This window comes from Impatiens glandulifera, chromosome 9 (genome assembly GCF_907164915.1).
Source record: "Impatiens glandulifera chromosome 9, dImpGla2.1, whole genome shotgun sequence".
Taxonomy (NCBI): domain Eukaryota; kingdom Viridiplantae; phylum Streptophyta; class Magnoliopsida; order Ericales; family Balsaminaceae; genus Impatiens; species Impatiens glandulifera.
In genome coordinates, this window is record NC_061870.1 from 30435933 (window position 1) to 30454390 (window position 18458).

Consider the following 18458-nt stretch of genomic DNA (forward strand, 5'->3'; position numbering starts at 1 on the left):
ATATATATATTGAAACAGATTTATATTAAATAAAAATTTAATATATTATTAAATTAAGTGATAATTATTAAACCTTGCTCAGTTGTATTTAGTAAGCTATATTGAGTATATTTATTAATATTTAGTTATTATAAATAATGGTATCTTATTTAAAAGAAGTAACTAAATCAATAACAATAATATCCTTGTTATATTTGGTATATAAATATAAATAAAATATCTTTATTTTTTAAAATAAATATATAAGAGGAAAGAATGGTTTGATGACAATGGACAGGAAACCCAATTATTGGACTTGGTCGTTTACGGGGTAATAAGGTCTCTTCATTATTATTTATGCCGACAAGTTGCTGTTAAAGTGAGCCACAGTGGGCTAAATTAGGCATTACCCGCAATTAACGGCATTGAGTGCGCGTTGCGTCTCTATCTCTTTTTCTTTACCTTTCTTTGTCGTTTTTTTTCTCCCCGCTTGTTGACCCCTGTTCATACTCTGATAGTGGGCGCGAAATTCACATTGTGTGTGTTTGTGTGTGTGAGAGAGAGATATATGGAGTGGGAAATTATGCAGCAACAGCAGCAGGAGGAAGTGATGAACGGAACTCACGGCGGCGGTGGAGGAACCGGCAACGGGTTTATCGCCGGCGGCGGCAACGGTATGTTTGTGAAAGTGATGACCGATGAACAATTAGAGACTCTCCGGAAGCAAATAGCTGCGTACGCCACCATTTGCGAACAGTTAATCGAGATGCACAAGTCCCTTACTTCTCACCCAGAACTTTCTGGTTCATTCCTTAATCATGATATCTCTAATTTACACTTTTTGATTAGTTTACCGTTCTTGATCCTTCACTATTCATGTCTCAGCAGGAGGAGTAGGAGGAGCCAGGTTGGGAGCTTTGTATTGTGACCCGTTTGTCACATCAGCCGGTCATAAAATCATCACCGGGAGACAAAGGTGGACGCCGACCGCTGTCCAGCTTCAGATTCTTGAGCGTATTTTTGACCAAGGAAATGGGACGCCAAGCAAGCAGAAGATAACAGATATTACTAAAGATTTATCACAACATGGTCAGATTTCGGAAGCAAATGTCTATAATTGGTTTCAGAACAGGCGTGCGAGATCGAAGAGGAAGCAACAGGTTTCTGCATCAAACCTCGGGGAATCTGAAGTTGAGACAGAGGTTGAATCGCCGAATGATAAGAAAACAAGGTCGGAGGATTTTCAGTCACAGAATAATAACTCTTGTGCGAGGACCGAGGATGTGTTTATCCACAACACTGAGATTAGTTCTGGACTGCAGCAATTGGATTCTTCACATTGCAATGCGTTTGAAGAAATTATGCCGATAAATGGAAGTGGTTTAGAATCGAACCCGAGTTTGGGACAGATGATGCAGCCGTATTACGAAAGCATGCTCTCAGATTCACAAAGTAAGTGTTAAATCTATGGGGGTGGTTTGTTTACTGGTTATTTAGACTAAATGAGATGTTACTTGATGATGTATGCAGGACTGGATCATTTGATTGGGAACAACAACCCATATTTGCAGACAGATGATGAGTATAAGTACAACAACAGGGCAAATTGATCTTTTTTCTTTTCTTAAACAAGCCACACTTTAGCAGACCACGAGAGAATTGCCTGTTTATCTTTTTTTTTGTACATAAACTGAAGTTAGAGCAGGTTTATCCAGTAGTTTGTCATGATGGTCTACTTGATCATTTATCGAGTCTATCTGAGAACAGTTACACAAATAGCCGCTGCTAGATTTAGAAGAAGATTGTCTTTCTGATGTAACAGTTTGTGGAAGATGATATGCTAGTCTAGAAAATGATATGATATGAAATGGCTTGTTGATTTGTGGGTATTGGCCTATTGGGTTTAGAGTTGAATTTCAAGTGCAGAACTTCTAACTCTTTGCATTTTTTGTTTGAAATTTTGATTTAAAATGAAACTTGGGAGTCAAAGTGGTTTCATTTATGAAACCCTTGTCTTAAATAAAAAGAAATGTATCTTCAAAGAAACATGTTTTTTTTTTAATCATATGGTTTCATTTATGAGTGTCAAAAGAAGCACCAACAATGATGAAAGACAAGGAGATGGCAGGATACACTCACTTCACACAGAAGCAAATGAATTGAAGTTTAGATTATGTTAACAGTGCAGGAAGTAGCTAACAGTTTATATCTTATGGTCATATCATTATAATTATGCTTTCAAGTTGCAACAATTCAAGAACCAAAAATAATAATTGAGCAGGTGATAATGAAGCATTAGTAGTTAGTACTCACTGGTCTAGTTTCAGCTGGCCCCAATCCATCCATCCATTCAAATTCTTTTGCTCAATTTCCAATCATTCATTCAGTGTTCCTACCTACTACTACTACTACTAATTAATGAGTTAAAGATGACCCAAAACATAAAAAATCATCATGATCATGATCAAAATCTTAATCTCCATTCCTCACCCATTATTTCTAAGAAATGACAAGTAAAAAACTCAATTCAAGGAGTTATAATCATTAAATCCTCACAAGACACAATCACCGATGGTGCTACTTACTATACATGTTTGTTAAAGCTACACTATACACACATTTCAAAACAAAATCAAACAAAAACAATAATGTTTTTATTGCGAATTTGGGTGTACCCCTCAAAAAAATTATAACAATAAAATTGCAAAACTGAAATTAAGCAATACCGGTATGAGTGGGAGAGCTTGACCCGGGCCTTTACTTGCCTGCGTTAATCTGAAGTTTGTTCATACCCATTTTGACCTTCTGAACGCTGCTAGGCTCACACTTCAAATGATCCTTACTCGGATTCTCCATTTTGAGCCACGGGTGTTGTAGACACTGCTCTGCTGTTGGTCTCTTTTCTGGCGTAAAATCCATAAGGGGGCAGAGAAATGCTGCAAACTCCTTTGCATCCGATTCACTGAACTTGAACTTACTCACTAGAAATTGATCCATTGGCATGTATTTTAGCCTTCGAATCCTCTTCAAATCCCCGTGTCTATCAAAATAATCTTTTGATAAACCTCCTCCCCCTAATGCAATCTGATTCAGAACAACAAAATGTATAAATAAGTTCACATAAAGTGAATAAATTGATCAGAAGAATGAAGGATAACTTACTTTCCTTGGCATTTTGCCTAGGAGTTCCATCATTAGAGCCAGATGATCCTGCAAAATATTAATAAATAAAAACCAAAACAGCTTGTTCAAAGTTGAAAAAAACCCAATACCCAATATTGAAGTAAATAATAATAATACCTCATCTTCGCTGTAGTCTTGGCCACCCGTAGGTGTAAATACCATCTCACCAGTAGCTAGCTCAAGCGCGATACAAGCAAACGACCATATGTCTGTAGAGAAAGAGTATCCAGAACGGAGAATAACCTCGGGGGCTCTATATTGTCTAGTTTGAATCTCTTCCGCAAAAGTTTTGTCAGCCCAACATGCATTCCCAAAATCAACAATCTTACACCTCATATCTATTCCATCTAATTGACATGATCTCTCTTGCTTTTGATCCCCTCCCATGGCAGCTCGTCGTTCAGATATTCTTGCAACAACCCTTCTTGCCCTCCTTTTTAGTTTTTTCTCTATCATGTTTATACTGACTCCTCCATTTGGGTTGTTTCCCTCCGGTCTTTCCAGGATAGGAGTTAAACCAGACTTAATAGGATCTTTTGAAGGATCAACAGTGGACAGAAGAAGAACATTCTCAGGTTTTAGATCAGCGTGTATAATCCCAAGCTCCCGATGAAGATAGTCCAATGCAATCAAAATGCATCTGCATATCTCTCTCACTTTATTCAATTCAAGGCATTTATAACGGTTATATTTGATCAACCGTAGTAAGCTATCGCCAAGAAATTCAAGGACCATACAATAATGTTGTCCATTTGGACCACTATGCTTGAAATGATCAATCAACCTTATAGCATATTTACTATTAGAAGGGTCACCATCAGCAACGACAGAAAGGAGTTTAATCTCATGAAGAGCTGATTGTGAGAATTGTAGTGCACTTTTTTGAATCTTCAAAGCAACATATTCCTAACACAGTGACAACAAAGTAAGATGAGCTAGAACAGACGTCTCTTCACATTATATGGATCTAGATATAAAAAGGCAAAGATCTAGTAATGGATCAGGTCATATAAAACTAAGTCAAATGCGAATCGATCAACATAACAATACAAGTTTTAAGTCATGGATCATGAATTAAGATAATATTTCCAAATCCGAAATCTGCATTTCCTATTATGGATTGATTTCTAAAACGAGAAATGAAAGATCAGAGATTATACAGAGGTTTTAGTGTCATAAGCGAGCCAAACTGTGGAGAACTGTCCCCATCCAAGCTTCCTCTGAGCGATGTAGCGTCCACCGGAAAAGGAATCGCCTACACGGACCGCGTGATAACCACCTTTCCTGTACGATTCAATGCCTTCATCTTCCTCCTCCGAACCGCTGGACGACGAACAAGACATGATCTGATCCTGTTTCCTTAACACTTTACTATTCAAATCTTCTCGTATTATTTGGAGAGAGAACGGTAATTATGAATGATTGCAGATCGAGAAACAAAGAGAGAGAAAGTTCTTTGCTTCTTACCTGACCTGAACAAGAGACTGTTGCTTGCCGAGACCTTCTATGAGAAGACTCTCTTTCTCTCTCTACTTTTCCCCGCTCTCTTTCTCTCTCCCTCCACTTCTATATACTTTTTACCGGTTTTGTAAATATTCCTAAAATCTATATAGTGTTACTAAAAATTACAATAATTTAAGCTAGATTAAAAAAAATTACTTTTATTTCATAAAATAATTTATATACTAATAAAAATTATTATTTTTAAACTATGACAAAATACTAATTATTGAATTCTTGTTTGTTTGTGAAAAGTAAATTCTCCTCAAATTCTTGTATCTAAATAATTATTCATAATATGTTTTGTACAACTTTTCAACTATTATTATTATTTTCTGCATAATAATGTTTTTATCAACCTCAGATCTATCTTATTTGTTTATTAGAAAAAGGAAAGTACATGGACCCAAACACTTCTTCTATAACTATTTACAAGAAAATTTATAAAATATTCTTCATTAAATGTAAGAAATTGATGTAATTTTAATAACCTTTATTACTAAATTTAAAATATCTTATGTTGATAATCTTATAATATTTTGATATTACTAAACTAGACATTTGTTAGCCTTTTCAATTATAAGAAAGTTCAATAAACTACATTCCCAATAATAATAGAGTAAGTTTATATTTTAAATATTTCCTATGGCGAATGTTAAGCAAAGAAACGATTTACTTAACCATTTTTTTTGGGTTATCTCGAATTAAACACTTAATTATCGAAATTTTGTTGTTATCTCGAATTAAACAGGGAATCATTGAATTCCATATCGAATAATTGGGTACTATGTTTTTCTCTACCATTTGAATAAGCATCATGGAAGCCTTCGAAAACTCGCCATTCCTACACATTGCATCTATCAATGGCCAATAGCTTCCACAATCGAGCTGCCACCCTCTTTCGGTAGCGTCTTCTAGAAGCCTCATCGCACCACCAACTTTCCCCTCCTTGCAAATGCAGGAAATCAAAGAACCGACCAAATTTGATGCGATTTGAACACAACCGTGGCTAACCATGTCGTTAATCAACTCAAACGCTTCACGGGCTTGGCTACGATTGCACAATCCATTTATGAGTGAAACGTAAACTATAGCGCATGGAATTCCACCTTCTTCGATCATCTGATCATAGATTTTCTTTGCATCTTCGATTCTCCCTTCCTCACATAGATTGAGTATCTTTACGGTCCTATCAACAGCTCTAGGAAACAACTTACCCATCTTGTTAAGAAATTCAATGGCTTCATCCAAACGAGATTCCTTATATAAACCGTATATTATGCTGTTGTAAGGACCAATACGATAACACGAACCCCGTTTATTCTCCTCCTCCATGAGTTCCAATATCTTCAATCCTTCATCAGTCCTTCCAATCGAACACAGACCAGCTATCAACACATTGTACGTTTCGAAATTCCAAACTATCCCCGCGGTTTTCATTTCATGGGATAAATCAATTGCCTTGTTTGGATCCCCGGATTCAAACAAGCCACGGATTATTGTGTTGTATGTACCTACATCCGGAAGGTATCCCTTCATCTCCATTCCTTTCAAGAACTTTACAGCAATATTTGATTTTCTAGCCATACAATAGCCTTTGAGCAAAGTATTATAAGCAACCACGTCGAGTTTACCTCCTTTTACCTCCATTTTTTCGAGAACTTCAACAGCTTCGTTTAGCCTGCCTTCATTGCAGAGAATCTCCACAAGTTTCGTTACTGTAATAACGTCGGGAGTGATCCCATTATCGAAGCATTTCTCTAACATAACAAGAGCCTGAACTACGTTCTCTTCTCGACAGTATGCAGAAATCAGAATGTTGTAAGTCACCTCATTCGGGTTACCCATTTCATTCATCAAACTTCTGGCTCTTCCAACTTTCTTGTTCTTGCAGAGGCCATTAAGCAATGTGTTGTAGATGACAGTAGATGGAGTTCGACCATGGGACTTCATTGCAGCCAAGAGCTTGAACCCTTCATCAATTCTATTAGTTGAACAAAGACCTTTCATCATGATTCCATATGTGTAGTCATCTCCTACAACACCACTTTCCATCATCTTCATCTTATAATACTTTTTAGCCAGATCAATGTCTTCTTTAACTAGAACGTCGAGTATTGAATTAAAGAGCTTCAAAGAAGGAGACTTTCCAAATTTGACAGGCAAGTCAAGAACCTTAATCGCTTCCTTTATCCTCCGACCACGTCCGAGACCTCTAACGAGAGTAACTAAGATGTCATCGTCTGGAGGAGAACCGAGTGAAGTTGGCATTTCGTCGAGCACCTTGTGGACGGTGTCGAATTGGCGGAAAGTGCAGAGTTTGTGAACTAGAGCTCTGTAGGTGGATTGAGAGTGGAGGAAATCGGGAAGCTTGGAAGCCCATTTGAAGGTATGGAGGGCTTCGACGGCGGACTTCTGCTCGAGAATGAGATGGGAAATTTGGTCGTGGGATGGGAGCGGCGCCGTGGAGACGTGTCTTATGGGAAAGATGAGAAGGTGGCGACGGATGAAGAATCTGGTAGTAGCACTTGCTGAACGGAAGAAGATCAGTGTCATGGAATTACAACGTTAAAAATGCAAAAGAATCTCAGATTGTCACCGTTCTGGTTCTGGTATTTCACTCCGACCACAAATTAAACCTAAATCCCATTTCAAAATATTTTATATGTTTAATTGATTAATAACTAAATAGAAATATTTTTTTAATTAATATTTAATATGACATAACTTTTTATTTTAATTATTAATTCAAAATTGCCATCAACAACTTAGAATGATCCAATAAATGAAATAATATGTTGATAATACTTTCTGGTCGAAAAGACAGACCGAGGAATGAGAGCATGTCTAGTACCATTTGCCCTGTCAAAGATCTAACTTAGACATTGGTTCGATTTTGTTTGTGGAACGCCATGCATGAAAGAAGTCTGGCTGCCCAACAAGTAGTAAGCAACCACTTCGTTCGAAAACTTAATCAAAAGGCGAACACCCAAAGGCCTCATCTCTTACTACTCAACAACCGTATGTGGTTAGTGTGCACCTCAGCCTATAAGTGCACCCATATTGAGAAAGTCCACTTGAACTTAAATAAACAAATAAACTAGGTTCACACAAAAATGTTTATGGGTGGCCAAATAAAAAATAAACAAAAAAAAAATACTTATTAAAGAACAAAAAAGTCTTCCAAAGATCAAAAACAAGTTCTTTCATCGATTTACTCAATAAAACCTCTTTCATTATCTATTTATCCTTTTCCAACAATTAACGATATAATATTTTAGACATTATAGATTAAACGGTTAATGATATAATATTTTAGCAAAAACAAGTGGTGTATACTCTTTGTGGTCACATTTATTTTAAAAAAAAAAAGGTAATATTTTAGTCATTAACTAACATATATATTATACAGAATAATTCATTATTATATAAATTTAATAATAAATATATATTGAAAAGATTGAATTTTATTTATGGTTATTTGAAAAGAAAATTATTCATATGTTCACCATTGATTTAATATCATGAACAAGACGCTTAAAATTACAGTGTGAAGATCCATCTTCCATAATACTCTGCTCAGCCATTCTTGCTAATTCACTAGCCGATCCAGCAAACTTCTCTCTTTTTATTTCTTCCACAAGCTCATTAATCAATCTTTCAATCACTACTCGATCGCAAGTATCTTTCATATCCAATCCAATCTTCCACACTTCACTAACCATCCTGCTATTTACCGGCTGATCCACAAATTGCGGCCAACAAAGCATCGGCACGCCGGAGACGATGCTCTCCAGCGTCGAGTTCCACCCACTGTGTGTAAAAAACCCAGCAATTGCTCGATGAGATATAACTTCTTCCTGCGGCGCCCAGCTCACCAAACACCCTCTCTCCTCCGTTGCCTTCTTTATCTCATCAGGAATTTCCTCATTCAACAGATCTCCGCCGGAAACCACCGCATTAGGCCGTCGGACCCATAAGAATCTCCAGCCGCTATTCACCAGCCCGTACCAGAACTCTATGACTTGGTGCTTCTCCATCACGGCGAGACTTCCGATGCTGACGTAGATCACAGATTTGTCAGGCTGCAGATCGAGCCAGTTCATGCAACTCCGGTCTTCCTTCCATAGACTATTTGTTGAGTCTTTTGAAGTGATTGATTGAGTTTTGGCGAGTTGTGATTTCAGGTAGCTGTGGATAGGGCCGATTGAATAGACATTTGGAACTAGACTCCGGATTTGAGCTAGGGCAATCGGTCCGTCTAGTTCCTCAAATGTGTTTAGTATCAGACCACGAGCTTCAGGGACTCTACGATTCTCAAGCACTACTTTTTCGATGAAGGGATCGTCCTTCAGGTCATTGATTCTGTAGAAATTTGGAAGGTCTCGTCGCCGGAGAAACCCTTTCATGCCCGGGACGTTATTAATAAGAACATCCAAATCGTTGCCTGAAATGATTACCAATCATATATATATAATCGCAATTAGACAGAGTTCATTCATACCTATGAATCACATTCAAGAGAAAGTGGAATGATTCTCACCCTTGAACGGAACCTCGGCGGAATCAATTAGTTTCTGTAAACAGAGGTAAGCCCAGAGGCCGCAAGGACTGATGGTATCAAAATAAATGACAGGAACACCAACTTCATCGGCAACATCATAGGCGAAATTCAAGATTCCGTCTGCTATTAAGCAATTCACATCTTTACTCATCCCACCTGGAGCTAACATCTTCTTCAAGAGTGGCGTCGCCATTTTCTCTAACCCATCAAATATCTCCATAAATCGATCTCCAGATCGAGGGTTTTCTTCCGGGAGACCATCCGGAACAGTAGCGAACTGGAATGTTGGGTATTTTGAAAACCGGTTTTCAATATCAGTACAGGCGAGCAGGCGGCGGTGGTTGTGGTCAGTGTTGAGGAATGTGATGGTGATTCCTCCGGCGAGGCAGAGAAGCTCAGCTAGCTTGAGCATACAATTGACTGGTCCCTGAACAGGTAAAGGGAAGATGAGAACATGGGGAAGAGGATTTGGGTTTTCTCTTTCTTCCTCCATGTTTGTTTTGACTATTCATTCATTTTTGTCTGGTTTTTCTTATAGAGATGGGCGCAATGGCCATTGTTTCTTTTCTACGCACCTGAGTTCACTGGTCTACCCAATAATACTTTTAAAAAATGATAGATTAAGATTTAATCCACACATTATAAAAGTATGTCCTTAAAGCTTCACAAATTTTTATTTATAACCTCATTGTTTTTTTAGCTTTCATATGCCCCTTCTGTTTTGTAAAACAAACATTTACAAAAGATGGTTAATTGAATATGGAGGTCAATAATTTCAAATAACTCTGTTATGAAGACTATATCGATCTTGTATTTATTGGATTGAAGATAATATATTGAATCGGTTTGATAATATTTTGAAAATCTAATCATTCATATTCTACAAGTTTGTAAACTATTTTGATATTAATAAAAAAAACTAATTAAATAAAGATTAAGATGTCATGCATATTTTACAAATTATTTAATATATTTAAGAATGACTCAAGTTATTTGAATAGTTTCTATATCGATTCTAATATATCGGTTTTTATTGTATCGAAACTCTATATTTGGTCATATATTTGGCGGATAGAATCGGTAGGGTGGTTTAGAGGTTCTAAACAACTAAAATAAGTTACGCATCAAATGTTAAAAAAAATGTTAGAACCCTAATTTAGGGTGGTTTAGTAGTTCTAAACAATTGAAATCAGTTGTATCAAATGTTAAAAAAAATGTTAGAACCCTAATTTCAATCTCCATTAAGTACGAGCCTAACTTGAGCCTTTTGCCATTAAGCCTGTCTCTTACGATCTGTTTATACTTGTTTATTAAGCACTTAAGTTTGTTTTGGTCGGTTAAGGAAGTTTATTATATTTGTAATGTGCTGGCTTTCTTTGACTCTTTTGATTTATACAATATCTTAACCATTACCAACAATCTAATCAAACGGAGAAAGACAGTCAGAAACGTATGATATATCATTTTTTTATTATATTATTTGGAAGAAGTGTAAAGTAAATATTATATTTTAACAACACAATGAATATCAAATTAAATTGTACTATTTTGATTGGTGATATGGTATTGCTTATTGCAGATTAAGTCATTTATTTTTTAAATTCCTTTTTTTCTTGTTACAGTCTTAGGAAGAACCCAAAATTCTTCATTTTTATTAAAAATATTTTAAATAAAATTAGAAGTATTTGCCATAAATAGTACAAACTTATTATAAAGAAAAAAATGGTTAGAAAAAAAGACAAATATATATATATATATATATAAGTATGGTGTTCAGGAAATTCTATTATAGTAATGGGCAATCCATGACTATTTGTCATTATATTCCAAATAAAAAAATAGAAATATTCTCTGGCAGTGGACAATTTGATAAATATTATAGACAAAGCAGCTTCAATAATAATAATAATATAAGTGGATATTTATTTGTATATTTCTGTACAGGAATCAAACAAATTGACTACCTTCACTACTTATATAAAATTCGAGGATAGAAATCATACAAATAAAAAGTAAGAGGTATTTTCTATGCAAATTGGATTTGGACCATTTAAGAAAAGTGATAAACGAGAAGGAAAAGTATTGTCAAAAAACAAATCGTGCAAATATCTTAAAAAAGATATGGCCCAACTTGGAAACGATCAAATACTGAGTTGGACGAAAATGGTTTTTGAAAAAAAAAAAATAATTTTTTAAAAAATATTTTATTTCAATATTGATTTAGATAAAATAATATTATAATATATATATTAATAAATTTAATAACATTTATCCATTCATACTCAACTTTAGTCAAATTTAACCAATTTAAGGTGTTTTCTAACCAACTCAATAGGTCTAATGTTTGTATATACAAAGTTTTAAATGTAATATGGACCAACACACCATGTAACAAAAGTTTTGGGCCTTGTGGGCTTGAAAATATTCCTTAATTAGGAATGAAACAATGTATTATTCCTCCAAATTTTGATTTATTAAATTTTCTCTATATAGGTCAATACTTATTCAAAATGAGTCTCAATCTGATCATACCCTTTTCAAATTGATGTGTAATATGGCAAAATTAAGACTATTAGATCAACAACCATAATAGTAAGTTCATGGAGGATTGAGTCTTAGATTGAAGGACGGATTTATGTATGGTTCATGATGGACTAAGTTTGACCCTTTTATTTATTTTTTTTTTTTAATTTGACATTATTCTCTAATTTTATAATTTATTTTTTTTTATCTAATTCTTAAAAAAAAATGTCAAAACTTACCTTATCGATTTTATCAATTTTTTGGTTATTTTTCTAAGTATACTCTAAATTTTTTTTAAGCCACCCTAACTCAAAATTTTTAATTTGTTCATACTAAATGTACAATCTAATCTCATAAGTATTATAATTCAAAAACAATAATTGATGAATTAGATTAATCAAATTAGCTATTAGACCATTAATACATGATTGTGAATCCTCATAATTTAATGATAAAACACGATAATTCATGTTCTGGCTGTCATTATTTTGAATTTCCACGTCCGGGGTCATTCGCAACCAAAAAATACAACATTTTTAAAAATAATTTTCTTTTTTTATTTGATTGGGGTTAAACCTAATCAGTATCTACAAGATATTAGTAAAATTAATTATAATTCTAACGTTATTAATTATAGATAGGGGTGGAGAAAATTACCGATATTATAAGTATATCGAAAATACCGTACAACAATATATAAAAATATTGATTTTTAAGATATACCGAAAAAAAGGTAAGGTATGGTACCGATACCGAAATTATTGGTACGATAAAGGTATGAGAATTTTCAAATTTTGGTATATCGAGATATACCGAAATACCGAAATAGTATTTATAAATTAAAATATATATAATATACTATAATGAAATAATTAAATAAATTTGATATTAATTGAATTATAGAAATATAATTTTTAAATAATATCAAAATATAATTATACTAAATATTATTCAATATAATCTCTACCTTACCGATAAAATTGATTTGGTTTTAAGTTAATATTTTTTTAGGTATCAAAGGTATAATACTGATACTGTATCGAAATTAAAATTACCGAAATCAAGTTAAGGTAAAAATATGAATTTTTGTATACTGAAATTAAAATATACAAAAATTAAGGTATACCGAAATCAAAGTAAGTAAGTAAATGTATGACTTTTTTGTATACCATTTTTTTATGATAAAACATAAAATATAGATAAAATATTAAATTAAACCCATCCTAATTAAAGATGGACAAATATATGCTTAGACATGAGCCATTGATTCCCACTAATTATGAGGAATCATATTTTGTTAAATCAAATTAAAGGCTTCTAATTTTCTAGGACTGAATATATATAGGCAAACGGTGCCTATAAATATTTTCAAGAGAATTAATATAGTTTAACTGGGAAAATAAATAATTATTGGTGATAATTTTGATATATTGAAAATATTTTTGGTAAAATTATTTAAATGATATTTAAAATAATAATAAAATAATAAATAGTAATTTAAAATAAAAAATATTTTAGTATTTGGGATAATAAATTGAGTGAGGTAATTGATAAGAGAAAGAGTGAAAAGATGTTTGAGTGAGTGAAATCGAACAAACCAAAGATATTCTATTGCTTGCGTCATCCTTCCTTAAATTTAATTGCGTCATCCTTCCTACAACATGAATTTGATTGGTCTATTTATTATTTTATTATTTTTGAGTCTGAATGATTTCCTGGTATATTAATTATTGAAAAAGTGTTAGTCAGTTCTTATTATATTTTATTATTGGATGAATGAGTTATTGTTATTTTTATATTTTTTTATTTAATATTTATTAAATTATTTTTTTAATTAATAATTTATTATTAATTATATTATTCATTTTATTAACTAAAATATTAAAATACTTTTTATTTTAAATTATTATTTATTTTATTTATATATATAAATATTATTTAGATCTTTTTACTTGAAATAATTAAGATTTTTTCAAAATCATCCACTATATTATTTATTTTTACCATTAGGTTATTCAAATAAATCCTATCCAATAAGGTCTCAGAGTTTTAGGTGAACTTTCTTTAAATAATCATTGTTTAACTCAATTAAAAAAATATATATATAGGCTAATATTAATTTTTGTTAAAATAAATATATCTTATTTAATTTATTTTAAATATAATTATTTATTTATTTAAATTATTTAAAATTTATATGTTATATTAAATAATATGTTAGGTTATAGTGGTATTTATACTGTGTTTTAATTTTTATTTAATGTAATTAATATAAATTTTTAAAATGAAATAATTTCATAATTTAATTTGTATTAAAATAATTTTTTAAATGTAATAAAATAAATATTATATATATATATATATTAATATTAAATTTTATTAATAAACACAATCTTATTGATTATTTATTTTTATTTAATATAATATTTTTAAATGAAATAATTTATTATTTTAATTTATATGAAAATAAATGTTATAATGTAATAAAATAAATATTATATATCTATATTAATATTAATTTTTAATAATATAAAATAAAATATTGAATTAGATGATAATTTTAGTATTTTAATTATTAAAATAATTAATTTAATTGGTAATATAATTATTGAGTTTTAGGATAAAAATTAAATTTTATCTCACTAAAAAAAATTTAAAAAATTAAAGAGGCCTAATAGTCAATTTAACTAGGACATGAATCACGTGATTACTCGAATGATATTTTTTTACCTCAAATCTTAATTGAAATTTAAATTGATTGATGATATAAAAAGAGTTGCATCTAACAAAATTATTAGTGTGTTTTGAAGTTTATTCAAATTCAATATAAATATTTTAAAAGTAAAATATAAATATATAATATATAATATATACTATATATATTTATGACTAGATAAACAAACAAAACAATAAAAAGATAAATGACCCTTTTTTCCACAAGGTCATGGTCAACCCTAACTTGTTTATTTTTGATTTTTATTTTTTTTGGTATTTTAAAATTAAGAAATGGGTCAAGTACATGATTAGTACATGTATTATTAATTATTTTTTTATTTGTTATTATTACTATTTTCATCATCTATTTTTGCTTATGACATAGTGGTATACCATTAATTGGTACATTTGTATTTAATTTTTATATTAATATAAAATAAACAATTTTTTTTTTTTTGCTAAAAATAAACTAAGACCATATATGTTTCACTAAGAATTTAAATAATATCATTCTCATTGGTTAAAATACTTCATCAATATTCAAATCATTAATTAAACTGTTAATTATCAAATCATAACTGTTTTAAAGAAAAAGAAATCGTTATATAAACTATTTTTTTTATATAGGATGATGTTGTTAAATTAAGTACACATGTACATGTAAATACTACACTGTGTATTATTAGAAATAATGATTCACATAACTTTACTAATGTAGATTTATTTTTTATAAAATGAAAAAACTCAAATATATATATACATATTACGTAAAGCCGCCATGCACGAAATACACAAGTATACTCTTCTCGTATCGCGCTTGATATTATGTAAAGCCGCCATTTAATATCTATATTGTTGACTCATTCTCTACCAACCAATGAGTCTTAGAGCTAGTTTGATATTGTTTTTACATATAATTTTTAGAAATTATACTTCTATTATATCATTATTATTTTAACCATCAAATTATTTATTCCATTAACTAAAATATTACTTCATTTTAATAAATTATTATTTTTAAATACAAATAAACATTATAGTAATTCAAATAATAAAAAACTCAAATATCATATTTTTTTCATCTAAATATTTGTTTTGAATAACCAACATCAAACAAACTCTAAGATTTATGATTAATTCTTCAGACATGCCCTTATAAATTCGGACCCACCTTTATACCTTATTTTCACTCAGCACCACTAAATTAAAGCTAGATGGCTGATCCAAGCTAGCTATATCCTTAATTACTTATATATATGGACGGGATGGAGTACTCTGATCTCCCAGCAGCTCTCTAAAACAAATATTATTGATATTTGATCACAATATTTAATACAACACTTGGTTCGATAGATCCGGTCGGGCCGGGGAAATAGAATGGCGGTTGTAGACAGCAGCGTGAAGTCAAGGGAGCTTGATCAGACACCAACATGGACGGTGGTCGGAGTTTGCGCCGTCATCATTCTCATCTCCATTGCTCTGCAGAAGGGTCTTCATAAAGGCGGCGCTGTATGTACTATTCATTTATCTACTATTGTATATAATTTATGCTTTTATATATATATATATATATATATATATATATATATATATATATATATATAATTTGTTAATTAATTTGTTCAGTGGTTCACATTAAAGCAAAAGATTTCAGCTTTGTTTGAAGCGTTGGAGAAGGTGGAACCAGGTAGGTGGAGAAAATGAAAATATAATTTAGGGTTTATATAATTTATAATGAATGAATACATATTGGATTGTGAATTTGGTGGTGGCAGAGTTGATGATTCTGGGATTTATTTAATTAGTTGTTATTGACATTTAGTCAGTACTGCATAGCCGATATCTACATTCCAATTAAGGTGGCCAATACTCTTTTGCCCTGTCCGCTAAATCAAACATTATACACAATTTTTTGTTTTTCAAACAACAATATTTGTGTAAAATCATATACTTATAACAAAACAAACATAATTGCAAAGTTTAGAAACCCGAATCGTAGGTCAGACCGGCAAACCTGGTGAACCGGTCGTCAAACCGGGCTGAGTTAAAATCGGAAATGCAATCAACCTAGTTAAACCCTGCCAACCCGCCAGTTGGACCGGAAATCCGCTTATCACTCTATCATTTTCCCTCTTCCCGTTTTTTTGTTCTTATTGAGTTTACCTATTTCTAGTTCCATATGGGTAGATTACCGATTTCTAGTTCTAGACATTAAAAATGACAAACTCTTTCATTCAACTCAAGCTCCACTTGTTAGAATTATTTCCAATATTTGAGTGCATATATTATTTAATAATTGTATATTAGTTATTATCATAATAAAGATTAAAGTCCAAATAAAGTGATCTATTAAAGTATAAATGTTATGGGCTTATTTAGACATCTATAATAAATATGGGGACATATTTGTGTAGAAGTAGAAATATCATTTATTATTTCGTTGATGGACCCAATAATAAATGTGTATATTAGGGCTAGGTCCCTAACCCATATAGATAACCTACCTAATTTGTTTCTCTCATCAGACAATAAGGTTTATGTTCATCTCTCAAAAACACTCAAGATTACTATCAATATAGGGTTAGAAGACTTAAACCCCACTCACATGAGACATTCCGATCCAGGTCCAAAACAAGAAGATCCACATTCAGATCCAGGTCCAGATCCAAGATCAAGAGAAGATCAAAAAGAAGAGAATAACGAAAAACGGTTTAATGAACCGTTCTTCATTCCAGATTTAGGTACGTTTCCGCAACTTATGTTTATCTCAATTTATCGACATAGAGTATTAAGATTTTAGAACTAAAGAATAAAGATTTTGATTAAAGAGACTAACACCACCTCCTACCTGAACCAGCTGACTCCGTTTTTACTAGACTAAAAACAATTTAAGATGGAATTGTAAGTCATAACTTAAACATATTTTCTTCTCTAAACAAAAACATAGTTACTCAAAAATCGGAGGTTGTAGTTTGATTTGAAGTCTTATCCCTCGCATAATCCAGTTAAGTCTTTTTATTTCAAAATTTTTAAAGTTATTGTCATCATTTTCTTGTAAACTTGGATGAACTAGATACCGGAGAAGAAGATGAAGGGAACAATATTGATGTTCCTATTGAAGACAATGAAGTGATTGATGATGCTGGTGATGATGATTTTGATGAATAGTGTGAGCGTTTTGCGAATAATTAGTAGTTAATATTTATTTTAATTGTATTAATCCATGTCTTAAAAGTTTGTGTTTATTTTAATTGTGTTATTCCTAATATATACAATGAACAAATTTTAATTGTGATATAATATTTTGAATTTTGATCTCTACTTTGACTATTATTGTATAAACAATTTGATAAACTTTTGTTATTTTGTATTATTTTATTATTATATGAAATCAACTGGTTGAAGGTAACCTACCGATTGAACCAGTAACCGAGTTCCTTCACCAGGTTGATGATTGGGCTAAGTTTCAAACTATGCAATTGTGGAGGTCAATAATTTCAAATAACTCAATCTCTATATGTCTAAAGGTTAGTTAATAATTTTAAATTTGACTCTTTTATCAAGACCACGAGGTAAGTCTTTCTATTGCTGGTTCGTTTTAATAATTTTAAATTTGACTCTTTTATCAAGACCATATCGATCTTGTATATTGTGGATGGAATGATAATATATATTGAAATGGTTTGATAATATTTTGAATATATTGACCTTATAAATCTAATAATTCATATTCTAAAAGTTTGTAAACTATTTTGATTTTAATAAAAAAAGCTTATTAAATAAAGATAGTAGGATTAAGATGGTATGCGTATATTATAAATAAATTAATTGGTTTAGTTGTTTGAATAGTCTTTATATCAATTCTAATATATTAAATTTTATTGTATCAAAACTCTATATTGTTGGGATATCAGCAGATAAAATATCCCTTAATGTAAGAACAACAATAACATCGAATAATTGCGGAAACGAAAGAAAGCAATTAAAGAACACA

The 18458-nt window shown here is 31.4% G+C and overlaps 4 protein-coding genes across 6 annotated transcripts; 1 reads left to right on the forward strand and 3 right to left on the reverse strand.

The window, feature by feature from the left end:
- The first annotated feature begins 463 nt into the window (after window positions 1–463).
- On the forward strand, window positions 464–1868 carry LOC124914897 (WUSCHEL-related homeobox 8-like). 2 transcript variants are annotated; one of them, XM_047455523.1, is made up of 3 exons: window positions 464–782; window positions 868–1431; window positions 1510–1868. In XM_047455523.1, exons 1-3 carry the CDS (start codon window positions 548–550, stop codon window positions 1587–1589), a joined length of 879 nt encoding a protein of 292 aa, XP_047311479.1. In that variant the 5' UTR covers window positions 464–547; the 3' UTR covers window positions 1590–1868. The 2 variants fall into 2 exon arrangements, with proteins under 2 accessions (XP_047311479.1, XP_047311478.1); XM_047455522.1 differs by having other exon boundaries at window positions 465–782; window positions 865–1431.
- A 625-nt stretch (window positions 1869–2493) lies between these two features.
- On the reverse strand, window positions 2494–4711 carry LOC124914896 (SRSF protein kinase 3-like). Of its 2 annotated transcripts, none has more exons than XM_047455520.1 (5): window positions 4630–4711; window positions 4323–4514; window positions 3280–4068; window positions 3142–3189; window positions 2494–3063 (listed from the first exon to the last, which is right to left on the reverse strand). In XM_047455520.1, the coding sequence occupies exons 2-5, from the start codon at window positions 4503–4505 to the stop codon at window positions 2737–2739; spliced, it is 1347 nt and encodes a 448-aa protein (XP_047311476.1). In that variant the 5' UTR covers window positions 4506–4514; window positions 4630–4711; the 3' UTR covers window positions 2494–2736. The 2 variants fall into 2 exon arrangements, with proteins under 2 accessions (XP_047311476.1, XP_047311477.1); XM_047455521.1 differs by having other exon boundaries at window positions 4635–4653.
- A 608-nt stretch (window positions 4712–5319) lies between these two features.
- Window positions 5320–7264, reverse strand: LOC124914474 (pentatricopeptide repeat-containing protein At2g17525, mitochondrial). Its single transcript, XM_047455031.1, has one exon. It carries the CDS (start codon window positions 7216–7218, stop codon window positions 5335–5337), a length of 1884 nt encoding a protein of 627 aa, XP_047310987.1. The 5' UTR covers window positions 7219–7264; the 3' UTR covers window positions 5320–5334.
- Window positions 7265–8116: 852 nt separating this feature from the next.
- On the reverse strand, window positions 8117–9746 carry LOC124916704 (7-deoxyloganetic acid glucosyltransferase-like). Its single transcript, XM_047457455.1, has 2 exons — window positions 9206–9746; window positions 8117–9109 (listed from the first exon to the last, which is right to left on the reverse strand). The coding sequence occupies exons 1-2, from the start codon at window positions 9717–9719 to the stop codon at window positions 8160–8162; spliced, it is 1464 nt and encodes a 487-aa protein (XP_047313411.1). The 5' UTR covers window positions 9720–9746; the 3' UTR covers window positions 8117–8159.
- Window positions 9747–18458: the final 8712 nt, after the last annotated feature.